The sequence below is a fragment of the Anopheles cruzii genome, chromosome 3 (genome assembly GCF_943734635.1).
Source record: "Anopheles cruzii chromosome 3, idAnoCruzAS_RS32_06, whole genome shotgun sequence".
NCBI classification, from domain to species: Eukaryota; Metazoa; Arthropoda; class Insecta; order Diptera; family Culicidae; genus Anopheles; species Anopheles cruzii.
Genome location: NC_069145.1, coordinates 44,714,476 through 44,731,038, shown reverse-complemented (window position 1 = coordinate 44,731,038; position 16,563 = coordinate 44,714,476). Strand labels below are relative to the sequence as shown.

Genomic DNA, 16,563 nt, shown 5'->3' with positions numbered 1-16,563 from the left:
TTCTTGGAAAACCCATTATCGATGAAGAACAATCCAAGGCGGAACCGGGTCGGTTGGTGCAAACCAGTATTTATCATACATTATAAATTATTATACCATAAGTTATTTATTTAATAAGCTTGTTATCTTCAAGGTGTATTTATGATAGTGAAAAAATCTCCCTTCGTTTATTCCTTGCATTGCCAATAAAGCGTTACAAACACGGTCAATCCGATGCCGCACGGTTGTACGGTAGCATCGTAGCTTAATTGAAGAATATAACTATAATTACATTAAGTTTAACTTTTCTTGTTATCATACTTTCTAGCGGGCCTGATTAAAACGGGTCGAAGAAGCTACGTACGAACCAAGCTCCTCAGGCTACGAACGGCTACCGCCTTTGGTTGGAATGTGCGTTCAAGAATGCGAACCCTTGCTCCGCCAGAGTCCACGGGCCCAAGCCGGTCCACGCTTAAGCCGGGTAGCCTAGGGACCCATTTTTATGTTGCACCGTTTGCCCTACGCCAGCAAATGGAACGATAGCGGATAGACGCAAAGATCCGCCGGCCACAGCACAAAAACAGATCACAGAAATTGAACGATATCGATAAAATATTTTCCAACTGCCTGGCGGCGCTGTTTTAATTGAAGAAACATTAGCATGGAAGCGTCCTTCGTGTTACGGGCAGCCGGACGACCGGCAGGAAGGGCGTGAGAAAACGAGCTATTTGAGTAATCGTTGCGGCCGGAACATTGAGCTGCCTCGTTGGCCCTTACGTCAATGGTCACTTCACTTCTTGTGTCACTCCTCGGTGCTACTCGCCAGGAAATGGCATCTCAGTAGTTTGTTTCATTTTATTTTTAAGAGCTCGAACGCTTCAAAACCGGGCCATGCTCAACGATTACAAGTTTTGTTGCGCAAATAAAATGAGCAGCCTCCCGAGAACACAACCTCGCAGAAAAATAGATTTTATCGTAGATTAATTGAAGCTATGTCCTTAACAGGACAGTACTGGGATGACTGTGAAACATCAATGGACAGAACGAGCTATTCAAAGTGTGGAGCATTTATTACGCATCATGCAACAGTAATTGTTAAGTAACACCGTTGGTATTGAAAGGAACTTTACAGTTGCCTTATAAGGTTCAAATGAGCCCACACCTTGTCGCTTATAAACCAACCGTAATTTTGTTAACTTCATTCGTACGGATACTACGGATACTTAGTGTTAGTGTTTGCATGATTTCCGCGTCCGCACAACTGTTTCCGACAAAGATAAATCGTGCATCGCCTGGACGGCACTATTGAATTCTTTCCACCTTAGCGACAGTTTGGAATTGAAAAACCAAAATAAAACAGCTCAAAATACGTGCCCGGCAAGGCTTGGTGGTGGAACATTTCATCCGAAATATAAAATCATAGAATCCGCAAGCAGCATAGCTGCTAGCTGCAGCGATTTTCTTCTGCTGCATTACCCGACAGTATTACGGTACAAAAAGGTGCTGCCGTAGATGGTGTGATAAAAAATCTGCCCCCAGGACGCAGCGGATGCAGCGGGTTATGCGCCGTTGAAACGTACACAAGCCGTGACACACATTTAACACACGTACGGGTAGTTTTTTATTTATTTCACTCCATTCGATTGAACTAACATTTGGTGTTTCACTTTTGCCAGCTTTATTTTGTTCCATTGTTCCGCACCCTGAGCGATACTGTTTTGAGTGAAAACGCGTTGTTTCGTAAAATATGTCTTCGAGCTCGGTTTTCACCCCTGGCGTGTCCTGTGCAGGCCACGCCCAGGCGCGATACTCGAAAAAACCCACCGGCCCGTAAAGGTTGAAATACTGTAAATATGAAATGCAATTCAAGTGCATCGCATCTGAGTGTCCTCCGGAACGGTTCCGGTGCGGCATCCCTAGCGCTAGTGGTCACCACTGTGAATGCAAATTTCATCAGACTTCCGCTCCGGTAGGGTTTGTTTCGGAGACCCTTACCCTCTCATCGATCCACTAATTACATTCGCGGTTGTTGATCGTTCGCATTCTGTTCCGTTTGGCCGGGGCTTGCGCTTGGAATTGTTGCTGCCCGATTTCTCGTCGGCTGTCCCGGGAAGGCATAAAATGAAGAGGAGCACACTTCAGCGCTCAATTCCAAAATCACCGGGTTCGCTGAGTGATCCGCACAAATCGCATTTGGCACGCGAAATCGAAGAACCGAACATCCGCCACATGATCATCGACCGGGAAACCCCTGCGCGCGGGCAGCTGAATAAACTCGGTCGAAAGCATAAATTGAATTCCAAACTAGACGCACGGTAACTTATTCATCGACCGAAAGGACCCTTTAACGGTTCGATGGTTATTAAAACGTTCTCCGCGGAACAAAGCGAACCGACCGAGATACGAATATTCATTGACCAGCTCTGCTATTCCTTTGGGACCTGGAACAAAACCATTTCTAGCCGGAATTTAAGCGGCAGCAACTTGAAACACATTCACGATTGTACAAAATCGAGTTTTAATTCAGAAATACGCGCCAAATAGCCTAAGCAGTTAAAATCAATGCAGCTGGTGGGGAGCATATCTATGGAAAAATCATTTAAATGATACAGTTCATATGACCATTTTGGGATGACCATAAACATTATGCTGAAATAGATAATTGAAATTAAAATAATCCTTTAAAAATTTACATATTATAAGATTTGTAAAAACAACTAAGTAAATACGATAATCCCCGTTAGTTTAAATCTGCATTTCATAATACACATTTTTTTTTGTTGGTAGCTCATAAAAGCTTCATGCATTGTCATTCGGAAAACAAATCATTCGGAGCGTTCGTGGCTACCTCCTATCAGCATACTATCCCATTATCTATTCCGAGTGTCCCAACCCTGTGGGAGGATGTTGCCTGTGAAGAGTTCATGACTCATTTCAAAAGATCCACTACTACCGCCTCGCTATACCCCTGCTCCGAAGATCAGATTCTGATCCGTTCGGAGGCGAGTTACTGAGTTTCATTTACAGCTGACAGTTTCCCAAACGCACTCCATCCGCCGCTGGGCTTCACTCCTTCGCCTCACCGGCTGGGTCCCGTCCGAAAGGGCAAAAACGGATTAAGCTCTGGCAACTTATCGTTCGGGACAATAAACCTGTCTTTTTATGAATGCTAAATGGACTTTCTTTCAAAACCCACCGTCCGCTATCGCTTTAATTTGGTCCAGCTGCTCCGGGTCCAGTGGCCGAGATGGGCCCCGTCCAGAGCGATGGCGACTGGCTGGACGCTCCTTTATCTGTTCCTTCGCCTCCGACAGTTGACAGTTGTAGTTCCGGCGCTCCAGCACTGCCCCGGTTCGAAGTGTCCACACCGCCCACGGGAAACAATAAGCCATCGAGACGGATGAAGCTAATTTCCCAAACGGGGAAAAACAACGGAAAAGCTGAAGGTTAAAATTGGAAACCGGAAAGGCACACAAGCCGAACGGTGCCGTTTTTGTCTGCTTCGCAATCACTATTCATCGTCCCTTTTTGGGCCGATATCAATGCAGCCGTTATGTAGCCGAAGTGTTATGATTTGAACTTTGCGAAGGCTTACGTTCGCTTTGTTTCCAATCGGTGTCTCTCGGAAAAGATGCGGCCCGTCGGACCCTCGGTCGTGCGCCCGCAATGTGGAAAAACTGTCCACAAAGAAAAACAAACCTCTGAAAGCAAACGGAGAAAAAAGACCTCGCCCTTAAACAAAGGGTGTTGTGGTGTGTTAGATAATGGCGCCAAAACAGAGCGCATCGTCACATAAATAAAGCAAAACACCGACCGCCATGCTATTTTTCATGCAAACGCAAAAGTGGGAAGCGCAAAAGAATACAACGCCCGATATAAATTATTTTTCGGTATTTTACATCCAAACAAAGCTCAATCCCCGCGTTCCAATCGATGTACAATGGACGGCGTGCGAATGAGCTAACACCACTTGCCAAAATTGAAACCCGCAACTCCGGCGTCCCGGGCCGTAGCGGCCGGTAAAGGCAGTTGCATATCTTAACGTGCTAGACCTCCCATTATTTCTGATTTCTTACGACCCGGCCAAGGGCTCTCCAGTGCGATCCTGCAGTAGTGCGCTGGATCCCAAAGTGTTCTATCGAGTCAGGAAGCAATAAGGATAATCGGAAGGACCGTGTCGCTTTCGCAGCGCGGTCCCCTTCTGTGGGCCCTTCGGACGGCTTCGGATTTCTGGCAGAGGTCCTTCGAAACTTCGACCGCAAATCGTGACACCACCAGAATCAATTCTTCTTCGACCAGCTTTTGGCATGCTTTGCTTGCCGGCCAGATTCCTGCCGGTTTTTGTCCCACCGCCCAGCAACACCGTGCTGTTCCCGCTGCGTGCTGGGCGAACCCCTTTCTGATCGCATCGATGCTGTTTTTCCCCTCACTCATCAGCTCGGCCACCAACAGTCAATACGAAACAACGTGAAATCGGTCCGGAAACCGCATCCAACGTTGGCAGGTTGGTTCGATCGTTGGCAACCGTTCTCCCGAGCAAGAAATATACATTTTGTTTTGTTATTAATTTTTCAATTTTTATAATGGTCCGGCTCGATTGAAGCGAAAACCCCAACAAACAACGCGAAAAACAACGGTTCGCGTTATGCGGAAAAAGAAACGCTATGGGCGAATCCAGCGAAAAAACAAGGCAAACATCCATCCTGGTGGAAAATTTATTATCGACAAACACTTAACTGTATCGAAAACTGTGGTCGACAAGAAAACCACAAATAAGTCCACTGTTGGTTGTAAGTTCAAAGCCATCTTAACCGTTTTGGGTGCTTGTCCAACAGCTCGCAATGGTCCCACTGGTCCCACTGAACATAACAAATGTACCAAAAGATGTTTATTGTCCAGGAGCCAGCTATGCTATGAACTTTTTGCATGATATGCCGTTTTAACTGTAAAAAACCAGTTCAACCGGATCCCACAAAGAAAATTTTAACAAATAACGCCTAAAGCTGGTTAATAACCCTACCCAATGACATTTAAGGCCAGCCCATTTAAGCAGCTCTTCACCTTTACGGCCGTGGGATCGGTAGACTCGGATTAATTCATTCGTAGAATACTAGAAATTTTGAACTTTCTTTCAACAAGGCGTGCAGAATATCGTTGGTACACAGTAATAAACCACGCAGCGATAATGCAGACAATTTAGCCAAACAGGGCGACATCTTTGAACGTGAACTCCTCCTTTCGGACTATCTCCACGTTGCGCAGAAACTGTGTCTCTAAAAGTGGCCAAGGTTGTAGAATGAGGACGATCTCGGGAGGTTTTTGTATTATATCTCGCTGCAAGAGTCCTTCCAGCTTTGGTGCAGAGGCCTCGGTGTGAACCAGGCGTTTGTCTCCGTTTGTGGTCCGTTTTTCACGTCTAATAACACTCGCGATATCGCCTATTTAAAAATCATCTATAACTTTGCCTGTGGGAGTGGAATTGTCCTTTGGCAATAAAAACATCAAAAATCGGCAACGGTAACAATAATAATACATCAACCGATAGACCCAATACACCATCAACGTTTTACAGCCGAGCGGGCCTGGGCTAAGGATATCCCGTAGTGCCACATTTATCTTAAATCACTCTTGTTAACTTAGATTAAGTTAGCTATAAAATAAATTTAATAAATACGACCCTATTTGTGTCCTGTTTGTCCCCGAAAAAACAGCCCCGGTGACGTCCGAGGAAAACTTATTCTTTTCGCAAAAGCACTTCATTGCTGTTTTTCATGAGACATCCATCTACTCGTCAGAACGGCGATCAAGTGGCAGCCGTACAGCTCCGAAAGCGTGCTACACACACAACTTCCCAACTACATTTTCGCTGAAGGACTCGCCCGTCACCACGGCGATGGTGCACTGAGTAGTACAGCGCGCGAATAATGCCCGTGGCCGGTAGCTTTTTCTTCAAGAATATAAATCTCTGAATCCGCTTCATAAATCAAGATGTTTTACTTTCGAAGCTGTCGAACCTCGAACCCAAATCGAACACCAAACGTTCATACGGATTCGGTTCCATTTCGTTGCCCAGCACGGTTGGCACCATGCGGGATTGTCTTATGTATGTGGCGGGGTTTTCTTTTTCTGGTTCCCGGCTTTTTGGTTGGGTTCGACCACGACGGCGAAAGGTTCCTTTTGCTCGAATGAACCCCGTGAGCTGTCATCGGATCCCGTACAGGAGCTGACATTTGACCAAACCTTATGCGACAGGGCGAGACCGGCTCCACTTGCCAAAGCACATGCAGTTGGTTTCGCCGGTCGAGAAAAATCTCAGGCTCCACTGCCGTTTTACATACCGAAGACGGAAAGCGGAGCATGGGCAGTGCGAGGCCGAGACCCGTGGCAGTGCGGGGCAGATTTCTTAAAATTGAATTTTTCACCCAACGACCCCCCGGTACCGACCATGGCAACGAGTCGTCCGTGTGGGGATCCGTGCAACCAAGTAGAAGTAGAAATTAATATCCCTTCCTGGACACAGAGCGTAATGGACGGAACGGAACCGGAAGACGGCGGTCCTGTTGACTGCAAAACGGAGTGTACAAAAAAGTATGCTCCTTCCAGCGACACCACGTCACAACCTGTGCGCCAATGCTGTGAGTGGTTAATGCACGAGGATCATTTAATTGAATATTTATATGCATGTGTGCAACGAAACAGCGCCAGGGGGCACTGTGCCGGGATGAGGAAATTTGTTTACAGTTGTTTAATACTTTCCAAAATTACTTTAATAGTGGCGCAAAATTGCTCGCATGATTGCTTTCGCAAGGGAGCACCACATTCCGGGAAGACACGCGCATCGGATCCTTGTTGTTGCCTGGGTGCTTCGCGATCAAGTAACGTGCTAAGCGCGTAGAAGAAGAAGAAGGGCAGGGCTTATCGCGTTTTCAGTTTCCATTTTTTCTGCTTTTACTTTCGCTCGGCCGAAACCAGGGTTGCCTATTTCCGGGCAGGGCTTCGGCGAACTAGAAGTTTCCGTGGCGAAAGAAAAACTTTCCACCCAGCAAAAGTTTTGGGATCCGCGGAACAGGCGCGGTGAAGTTGGCGAGGGGTGCGATCGGAGCGCAGTGCCCGTGAAGACGAAAACAAAGGGTAAAAAATGGAAATTCAAAATAAAAAAGTGCCACACTGAAACTCATAAAAATTGCAGCCAAACTCATTCCGCACCTTATCCGCTTCCAATACACAACAAACCAGAGGAACAACCCGGAAATTTCATGACCGGCGCGTGAAAGAGGTCCTCCCCTCATCTGCATGGTCGGTATTGCGGGGGGTAGGATAAAATGTAGACGAAGGAAAAAATACCGACTTTTAACAATAAAAATGCGCAGGGAAAAGGCACCAGAATCACCTTTGGTGAAAAGGAGCTGTGATGACGAAAACGACAAATCTAGCCGCTAGGTAAAACATGTTGAAAACAACACTAAACAAACAAAACCACTGGCCATGATAATGGAAAAACAAAACCGGGAATAAAGCAGAGGCACCGAAATCCAATAATAATTATGATCGCTTATGATTTTGTGGAACAAATTTACATGCGTTCGTATTCGGCTTCAATCCCCAGAAAGTGCATCGAACTGTTATTATAAGTAATGGATCGAACCAAAATTATTAAGCAGAAGTACATAGCAGAAGCAGAAGAACAAACTATTAAACTTAATTTTAATGAAACCAATAAAATATGATTTTATACAACTTTAATACAAAAAAAGTACTTATTTATTTATTTATTTGTCTATTCATTTATTTATTTATTTTTTTAATTTTTTATTTATTTATTTATTTAAAAAACGGTCAACGAGCCTAATTAACAATAAAAACTTAACCTATCAAATACTATTTGGTTATCAACGGTCATATCGTTACTAAAATTCGATTCATTTCATTTGAAAAGAAGCGTCGCGTTTACAGTACGGCCTTGACGTACGCGCCGCTTTTCATTCGGCCACAGTTGACTACCAAAGCTTCAAATGTTTGTCAGAAACGTCAAACGCGCATGCTTATTGTTTTGTTGTGCCTCGCGAAACACGATGGCTGAAGAATTTACCGGTAAGCACGAAATTGCCTGTTTAAAATGGCTTATTTCACAGTTTGATTCGATCTTTCCAGTCATACCATTGAAATTCGAGGAGAATGACGTCCATTGTCATCAAATTTTGGTAAAAGAAAACATTGCAAAGGGCTCGTCTAAACAGAAACCTGTCGGTAGAACGTTGTACGCGCTCAACATTCCGCCGTATGCGACGAAGGAATCTCTTCGGCAGGCGTTTTCCGCGGGTGGCGAAGTGGAAAATGTAATTCTGCAGGACAAACCATCTGTGAACGAGACAACTCCCGTCACCACACCATTGCCCGGCAATCTATTTCAATTCAAGATTGCCTACATCGTGTTCCAAGATAAAAACTCGGTTAAAAAAGTGCTTAAAAAGCGAATGGTTAATCCACTGAACGCCAATAAAACACTGCTGACGGGCATCGACAAATGGACAAAGGCGTACCAGGAGCGGATCCCCGATCCGGTGGCGATGCAGGTTGAAATTGATCGGTACATGAAGGCGTACGATAAGCAAGTGGCAGCAGCGAAATCTCAAAACCACCAAAAGCAGGAAAGCGGATGGACGACAGTTTCGAAGAAAAACTCTGGTGTCTTTTCGCAGAAGCAGTCGGTAGTGAAAAAGTTGGAAAAGAAGCTGGACAATGATCGCAACACGAAGGAGTTGAAGAATTTCTATACTTTCCAAATCCGCGAATCGAAGAAGAATGACATCATTAGTCTACGGAAAAAGTACGATCGCGATTTGAAGAAAATGGAACGAATCAAGAAGACGAAGCGTTTTAAACCTTACTGAATGGAACGCATAAATAAAAGCACAACATAAAGAAAACTTTTTCGTGCGTCTTGGGCAGAGCGGCATGGTGTATTGTAAAACATAAAAACATATTACGCTTTGCTAAATTCACGTTAGAGTGCACCGGATGTAACATATTCTTTAGCTGGATTTGTTGGCATTGATGACAATTTGTAATAGTTTGTTCTGCCCCGGAAGCGATTCCAGCCGAAAAACCAGTTGTGTAATGTTGCCAAATACGCAGCGCGATGTTAGCCCCACCTGAATGGCTTGGGCGAACCGCTCCAGGCAGCTTTGCAAGTGCTCTTCCTCCAGGTTTGTGCCCTGCTTCGTGAGGTTTTCCATTTCGGCCTGGACCGTGTTTACGATGAGCGTCAAGTGCTGAGCATTTATAGGCTGCAGGGTAGGTGGTGTTGTAAAGGGTGGTGCAGCTTCGAGCAGAGATTGAAGCACGGCTAGATGCAACTTGCTGTACAGCTCCTGCTGATCCGTTATCAACAGGGACAGGACGCACCATCGTATGAGCCCAGCCAAAGGAGTAGTCACCGGCATTGCAATCGCGCCACTCGGCAGGGCTGGCTGCTGTTGCGATGCCAGACATAACGACGGTGTTTCTGATACCCATTCGGTGATGACTTCCAGCAGTAGATCCGGCGGTGGTTCCAGGTGCTCTTTGCCACCCCCATTCAGATACAGGTCCGTTACGGCGGTTATCAAATTGGCTGCAAAACGAGGCGCCACCAACGGTAACGATTTCAGCTGTTCGGAGGATTTTTTGGAAAATATTACGAAGTCTCGCACGATACACTGAGCCAGCTCCAAACTCGCCGGCGAGGTGCATCCCAGCTGTTGCATCCACGTCCCCGCGGCGCACAGCAACGGTGCTATCGAGCCGGACACCGCCGTACTGATGAGTTTGTTCAAAACACTGGTCCGGGTGTTGGAACCACCGAAAAGTGACAGAAACACAGCATTGCGTGTCGCATCGGGTCCAGGCCGAGCAAAGTAATCGCACAGGACCAGAACGAGCTGAAATTCTTCGATAGAAGACAGTCGCGGAGCCGATGAATGTTTGCCGTACTGCGGGGCGCCACGCTGCTCCTCACGTCGCTCGCGAAAGATAAATTCGCTGATCAGATCCATCGCCATGTCGTGTTTATTACGATTGATGATGAGATTTTCTACGGTGTAAAATATTATATCGAAACTTTGAACCTTTCGAAATCCGCCCCTCATAAAGTGACTATTACCTATGATTGGTAGAGCGTCTCGAGCCACATCGGGAAACTCCATTTTACGCAAGATGCTCCGCTCTTGGCTGGTCATGTTTGTGGCGGGACACTATTTCGTGGTGAGCGGAATTATTGAAAAATTATTAATATAAATACGAAACACAGGCAAAAAACATTCAAGCAACTTCATAAAATTACGATCATAACATATTCAACAACAAGCTGTCAAACGCGTCGTAATCAACTGTGGCCTGTCGTAGCTTGCGTATGTATGCGTGAGCGTGTCGGAGACCTCACCAATCCTATCGCAGTTGCTTATTGGAAGAGGTAAATCAACAAAACGCCAGCCAGTCAGCGAAGGCGCCATGCAAATTTGGTAACAGTAATAGGCCCACGAAAACACAACACAATTCGCGACGTTATGTGAGCAATCTACTCCCGTCCAGCCAAAGTGTCCAACAATACCGTGAACGTGGTCACCCAGGAGGTGATTGTTTCTCTCACAGTACGCTAAACCACGCAAAAGATCGCCATCAATATATCATCCGGTTCTGTGTAGTTTACAAAGCAGTGTCTACGAGTGAAGCGGGAGAGAGTGCGTAATTAGGAACTAGGCAACTCGAGGGCGATTTGCTCGTCTCATGATGATGACCAACAATGGATTCAGCACCGGCGAGGAAGATTCCCGAGGTCCCGCTGACCAGATTTGCTGCTTGCTCGATGATGGAGAGCGATGCCGAAAACAGGCCGGTAATGCGTCGTACAGCAAACGCATTCAAAAGACGGTCACCCAGCGCAGGTTAAAACTCAGCATCGACAGTCACGTACGTATTCGGTGGCACACTAGTGTTCCAGAAATGCGTCTTCCAAACAAAAGTCGCGTCACGAGTCGGTTGCCGTTATTCAACGCATCTTTTTCTCGTCAACTCAGGCACGGCATATTTACATTTGTGACTTTCACAAAGCGAGAATACAGTGCGCACGTACGAAACGACGCCGCCGGGACTCCGAGGATGATAGCAACGAAACGGACACCGATTTGCCCGAAGTGGACCTTTACCAGTTGCAGGTTAACACGTTACGGCGATATAAACGCTTCTACAAGGTATCGACGCGGCCCGGCATCAACAAGGCACAGCTATCGGAGGTAAGCAAGCATCGCAGCATCGAAGCATCGCACTGCAGCATGACGTGTCCTAATCATTATCATAACGCGGCATCTTCTTATCTCTTTCTTCCTCCCGAAAACAGACAATCATGAAGCACTTCAAGACGATCCCTATCAAGGAAAAGGAAATTTTAACTTACTTCATATACATGGTAAAATCAAACTCGAACAAGCTGGACCAAAAGAACAACGCCAGCGCCGAAGCTACATGAAAAAGAGCCATCAGCTGGACAGTGGCTGCAGCACACCAACCTTCGTTTTGTGGTCCATCGTACTAACTTGTTTTCGTTCGAATGTTTCTCTCGATTCGTGTATAGCTTTATGGTACAATTTACGAGCGAGGATGTTCGGTCATAGTTTTGTTGATATGTTTCTCCTGCCATTACGCCGATGGGTGCGAAAGTGCAAATCAAGGTATAAATTAGGATAGTGAACAAGAATACAGCTATAAAGCGATTTCATCTCAACTCGATCACAAACTGGTTTATTTTATTGATTACTCATGTATCGTGTGGCTTGATGACAAGCGCTAAAACTACACATATGCGCGTTTCACCATCAAACTTTGTTTGTTATTGTTTCTGGCTAAGTATTGCAGCGCAAAGCGTGTAAAATAAAATACACCACCAACGCCTTTAGTGCAACGTTCTTTTCCGATTTTTTTTTAATTTATGCACCATATTTTATTACAGCAAGATGTTTAACTTAGTCTGGAACAAACAACACAACACACACACACGGGTGCTTCTGTTGCTTGAGACAGTGATAATAAAACTCTCCGGACTCCGATGAGTTGTAACTCTTGTTCCCTCCTTCACACGCCAAACTGTATCGTCTATGCTCTTCGCTGCCTACGTGCGAAGCGAAAACCTTCATGCCGGTTGGAAAAACATTATCCATCGCTAGAGCAACAGGCGGCGTCGGGATGGGCTGAGCGAAACGAAGCCCGAATCCATCATGCTACTACGAACAAAGGACAAAGCGATCCACACACTCGAAAGCACGATCACTTGGAAATATTGACGGACCTTGGGCGAAGCTGTCGATCGACCACGGGCAGTGATCGGAGTCGCGTATATCCTTTTGCTCGGTCCGTCTCTAGAGAACCGCTAATCCTAAGGTCCTTCCTAAGCCACACGAGGACCTTGAGATATCGCGAAGGCGAGGGCTTGCGCTGTCTCTGAAGCGCTGGATTCAACTGCGGCTTAAGCTATGTACTGGCGACCGCGTTCTGTAAATTTCACTACTACCATGTCCTACTGCTGACTACCACTACTACCGTCGTCTCGGCGATGGTCGCTAACAAATAAAACCATTTGGTTATATAGTTTGCATATATCTTATTGTCTATCTTATTGTATATTATTGTCTTTTTCCGTTGAACCGGTGCTTGCTGTGGGATGTTTTCGGGCCACCACCGTCGCTAATTGTTCTATACAGGTGCACGATGCCTACACGATTCTTGGAATGGTGCGCATTGTGCATGTCGCTTCCAGAGTCCGCAGGAATGGCTGCGGGAGTCACGTATCGCTGAAATCACTATCTCTCGTCCATGAGGTGTTCTCATGAGGAGGAGGTGTGGTGGAAAAATCTATCACCGTTTCAAGCGCCAAAAGCATCAAGTAAGCATGGCAGATACCGTAGCAACTGAAGCACCAGCCTCAAGCGCCATACGCATTGACATTGGCCCCTGCGATTATCCCTCATGTGGATGACTTGTGTGCGCAATTTTTGGTAGCCAGGAAGTGCGTCCTCGCACATCCCGACCTTAATTTTCAAACGGACGAAGGGTTGGAGAGGGTTGACTCGAAAAAGTGCTGACAGTTTTCGGTATATGACTAGATAACTTTCTAGTAGTGGGTCTCGTGGAAGAAAAGAACGTGCATTGGGTTTCTTTAACAATGAGATGTCGAACCCTTAATTCCGCAGATCGTAAGCTTTGATCTTCGATGCAAAGAAATAAATGCAATAAATGCAATTCGAAATGCATGACGAGGGCACGCGAGAGAGAGAGAGAGAGAGCGTAGAGAGCACAGAGCAACTTCCACGTGCGAGAAAAAGCCAAAACAACGGTGCAAAGTGCGAGCCTTTCGCTCTCTGAGTGAGGTTCGAAAATTGAAAGTCAGTTTGATTCCACAGACAGAATCTCAGACAGACAGAGACATTCAGACGGAAAGTTGAATTTCAAAAATTCGGTTGCGCGCCCGGTTTCCGCTCTTCTCTGTGCTTGCGTCCGACAGCTGGCACCGGCTGGTGTGTTGCATTGCTGGCCGCCCGAAAGCGCATCGCAGATGCGGCGGTAAACTGTTTTAACGCGCCATCTCTCAAGGAAACGATTCACGCATTCAGCCCAGAAAGTGGCGAAGGAAACGTCAAAAAAGCAGAAAAGAAAGTTCCATACGGCACTGGAGCCGATAATGTGTGTGAGTGCGATTGCCGCCGAGACACGCATGGGACCGGTGGCGGTGGTGCTCCGATTTGCTGATCGCGCAGATCACCCGCTGCGTGCGGAGTGTGTCCACTTTGTTTCTCGACGCTTCGCCGTTCGTGGTGAGTCACAAGTGGTGGCCGATAAGGATTAGCTGCCCAACTCCGGAGCCTCAGCGATCGGACAACACGAACTTTGTACCGGCGATCGATAGGCTGCGAACGACGGAAGGCACGGTAAAGAGTTAATAAATACGCATTTCTCACGGAAACAAAGCTCAGTCGCTGGTGAAACAGTGTGGCGCGAAACACAACGCTCCAGACACACTGACACACTTTGGCCCGCGAGGTTCACCATCAACAGCGATCACCGGTTTTTGGTCGCCCCTTCGCCCGGGAAACGTGAAAAGTGTAACAGATCAGTGATTGTTTCTCGGCATGATGCGTACCTCCCACGATGTACTGCCACGACGGCGACGGAGGTGGTGGCTTCTGTCCGTTCTGGCGCTGCTCGCTTACCCCGGGGCGGTTGCCGGTGAAGGTTTGTTCGACAATTTCCTCAACCAGCTAATGACGACAGCGGCAACGGCACAAAACTACCTCGAAGTTGCGTACGACGATCAGCGCCAAGGTCGCGGCACCGAACCTCCTCCCGCCCTGGCACCGGGAGGTGCAACACCGTCTGCTGTTACGTCCGATTTTGATCATCCGGAACTTCCGGCTACGACGCAACAAACGGTTCCGTTTGGCGGTGGCAGTTCCACAACACACGGTACGCGTGCTCCTCCGTTGCCGTTCTGGAATCCGTTCGTTTGGTTGCGCCCAAAATCTCCCGCCATTCCATACAATCCGGACACCGACCTCAGCACGGTAAGTTTCCTTGGACAGCCGACAAAATGCAAATCGCTCTAGATGTGGACTAAATCAGTCGACGGTGTGATGGAAGTTTCGGTTCGGGACATTTCTTTGGGGTTGGGGCTTCTTCGCTCACATTTGGCGTAAAGTCCTTAAGCATCGTTCAAAGTTTCGCCATGACTTTCCCGTTTACCAGATACAACACACCACAATCTTGCTCTTGCTCTGCTTGCTTGCGGTTCTTGCCGTTTCCTTTGATGATTACAGTTGCGCGAACTAAAAACATTAATAACTTCGATAGTAGTCATCGGCTTATCGCCTGTTTACCGACAGCTGCCGCCGTAAATAAAAGCTAGCGTCATGCGACATAAAACTCAAGATCATACGTCAATAGGTCACGTCCTGTATGGTGTAACTGTGATTCATCGCCCTGCTGTGGCATTAATCAGCACCGGACCTCCGGCGCGTCGCGTAACAGATCCCGTCGGTTCCACGATCCGATTTGGTCCAGTGACCCGGTGTCTACCGTCTGGCATATAACGGTAATCCAGATCTAGATGTGTTTTCGGTCCCCGGCACCGTCCTAATCCAATTTATCCCTGCACCGGTCTGGGTGGCCCGTTCTGTGCTTCTGAGGCGTGGGCTCAGTTTACAAATCCTGTGCGGCTAATTTAATTGCTCCAATAATCATCACGCCTCAATTGTAGGTGCAGCAAGCGCAAACGAGCCACAACGGGCGCCCACATTCGGGCGCACCCAACCAGTGAGCCGGAACCAAATGGGTAGCAAATCTACTAAAGCTCCCCTAAAAGAATTCATGACTCAAGGTATACGATGCACCAACGATGAACGGCAGCGGAAACTCTTGAGGGCACGTATATTACATGGATGAGCTGTTTTCACATAGCACACGACAGATAGGGCGATAGGCGAGGATTCCAACTGAATTAGACACAACGATATGCTGTTGTGTTAGGAAAACGGCGTTAGATTCAGCGCGTTGGTCAACGTGACCGCCAGCTATGATTTATTGGATTTTCGTGGACAAGCATAAGGGCTAGACCGGCAGGAGACAAGCCTCCCGGGGACAGATGTGTCGCGACTGGCTGGATGGTGTTAATAATGGACACCATTTCGAATAGCCAAGCCTCAGTCCAGCTCTGACGCTGGCGCTATCCTCTCATGCGGCGGCTGGGCATGCTTTGGACTATAAAAATAGCTACCATAAAAGATGTAAAAAATGTTTCTCCAGAACTCAACCATCCATTAGTGTGGACGTCGGCATGCGAAAGTGTGAGTCACCGCGGTAGAACACCAACCGACCAACCGTCTCCGCGGTTGTCCTTTGCTAGCGGAAATGTGCTATATACAACCAAATTCTGACCGACGGCAATGGCAACCAACTACGCTCTAGGCCACGAATCGACACTTCTTGCGGTGGTCAGCCACACTGTAGTATGGCTGCTTAGTTGTCATAAAAACCGAGAAGTGAAAGGACACAATTGACGCACTCTAGTTTCTTGCTCCTCGGTTCCTCTGCGGAGCTGCTGTCTCTAACCAACAATTAGAACAGAAATGGCTGCATTCGAAATGATAAAAAAAAACGTTCTTCGCCGATTCAAAACGTATTTGAATAGTGCTTTGAAAGCGGTGGTTGATTTTCAATGGAAAATTGTGCGAAAACTTATCCCGGTTTCCCGGTGTTCACCGCTAAAACAAACTTAGGCTTCACGATGCGGAAGTTGGTTAGTATAGTCATTTTTATTGACCTTTGCATGACCATCGTGGGGTGCTCTTTTTACAGCACGAACCACCATTAACAGACGTGGCTACAAAACCTCCTACAAACCGGGGGCTTAGGTAGTTCTGACGTAATCCTAATGACTTACTTTTTTACTTACATTTTTTTTTTGCTAAATTTAACGTAAAAGCAATTACGTTAAGAAAGCAATAAGTGAAAAAATGTGATTAATTGGAGATTCCATGAGGAAGAGTAATTAGTTTGGTTTCA

At 46.8% G+C, this 16,563-nt stretch overlaps 4 protein-coding genes across 4 annotated transcripts in view; 3 read left to right on the top strand and 1 right to left on the bottom strand.

Annotated features, from left to right (window-relative positions):
* Nucleotides 1-8,046: 8,046 nt before the first annotated feature.
* On the top strand, nt 8,047-8,888 carry LOC128271567 (ribosomal RNA-processing protein 7 homolog A). Its single transcript, XM_053009148.1, has 2 exons — nt 8,047-8,070; nt 8,131-8,888. The coding sequence occupies exons 1-2, from the start codon at nt 8,052-8,054 to the stop codon at nt 8,868-8,870; spliced, it is 759 nt and encodes a 252-aa protein (XP_052865108.1). The 5' UTR covers nt 8,047-8,051; the 3' UTR covers nt 8,871-8,888.
* Nucleotides 8,889-8,913: 25 nt separating this feature from the next.
* LOC128271566 (integrator complex subunit 15) lies at nt 8,914-10,269 on the bottom strand. The gene is made up of 2 exons (XM_053009147.1): nt 10,121-10,269; nt 8,914-10,051 (listed from the first exon to the last, which is right to left on the bottom strand). Exons 1-2 carry the CDS (start codon nt 10,194-10,196, stop codon nt 9,012-9,014), a joined length of 1,116 nt encoding a protein of 371 aa, XP_052865107.1. The 5' UTR covers nt 10,197-10,269; the 3' UTR covers nt 8,914-9,011.
* A 173-nt stretch (nt 10,270-10,442) lies between these two features.
* On the top strand, nt 10,443-11,696 carry LOC128273113 (histone deacetylase complex subunit SAP30 homolog). Its single transcript, XM_053011029.1, has 3 exons — nt 10,443-10,926; nt 11,034-11,249; nt 11,354-11,696. Exons 1-3 carry the CDS (start codon nt 10,744-10,746, stop codon nt 11,480-11,482), a joined length of 528 nt encoding a protein of 175 aa, XP_052866989.1. The 5' UTR covers nt 10,443-10,743; the 3' UTR covers nt 11,483-11,696.
* A 1,830-nt stretch (nt 11,697-13,526) lies between these two features.
* Nucleotides 13,527-16,563, top strand: part of LOC128271593 (lipase 3-like) — a 6,500-nt gene continuing 3,463 nt past the window's right edge. Inside the window, exon 1 of the mRNA XM_053009181.1 lies at nt 13,527-14,567. Within this exon, the coding sequence (XP_052865141.1) occupies nt 14,136-14,567 (432 nt within the window). The 5' untranslated portion in view covers nt 13,527-14,135. The remainder of the gene's footprint in view (nt 14,568-16,563) is intronic.

Excerpts from the sequence above, each read along its gene's own strand:
- LOC128271566 (XM_053009147.1), bottom strand. The coding sequence starts at position 10,196 with ATGACCAGCCAAGAGCGGAGCATCTTGCGTAAAATGGAGTTTCCCGAT. Across the intron at positions 10,052-10,120 it reads AGACGCTCTACCAATCATAG|AAAATCTCATCATCAATCGT; the intron begins GTAATAGTCACT and ends TTTACACCGTAG.
- LOC128273113 (XM_053011029.1), top strand. The coding sequence starts at position 10,744 with ATGATGATGACCAACAATGGATTCAGCACCGGCGAGGAAGATTCCCGA. Across the intron at positions 10,927-11,033 it reads AACTCAGCATCGACAGTCAC|GCACGGCATATTTACATTTG; the intron begins GTACGTATTCGG and ends TCGTCAACTCAG. Across the intron at positions 11,250-11,353 it reads ACAAGGCACAGCTATCGGAG|ACAATCATGAAGCACTTCAA; the intron begins GTAAGCAAGCAT and ends TCCCGAAAACAG.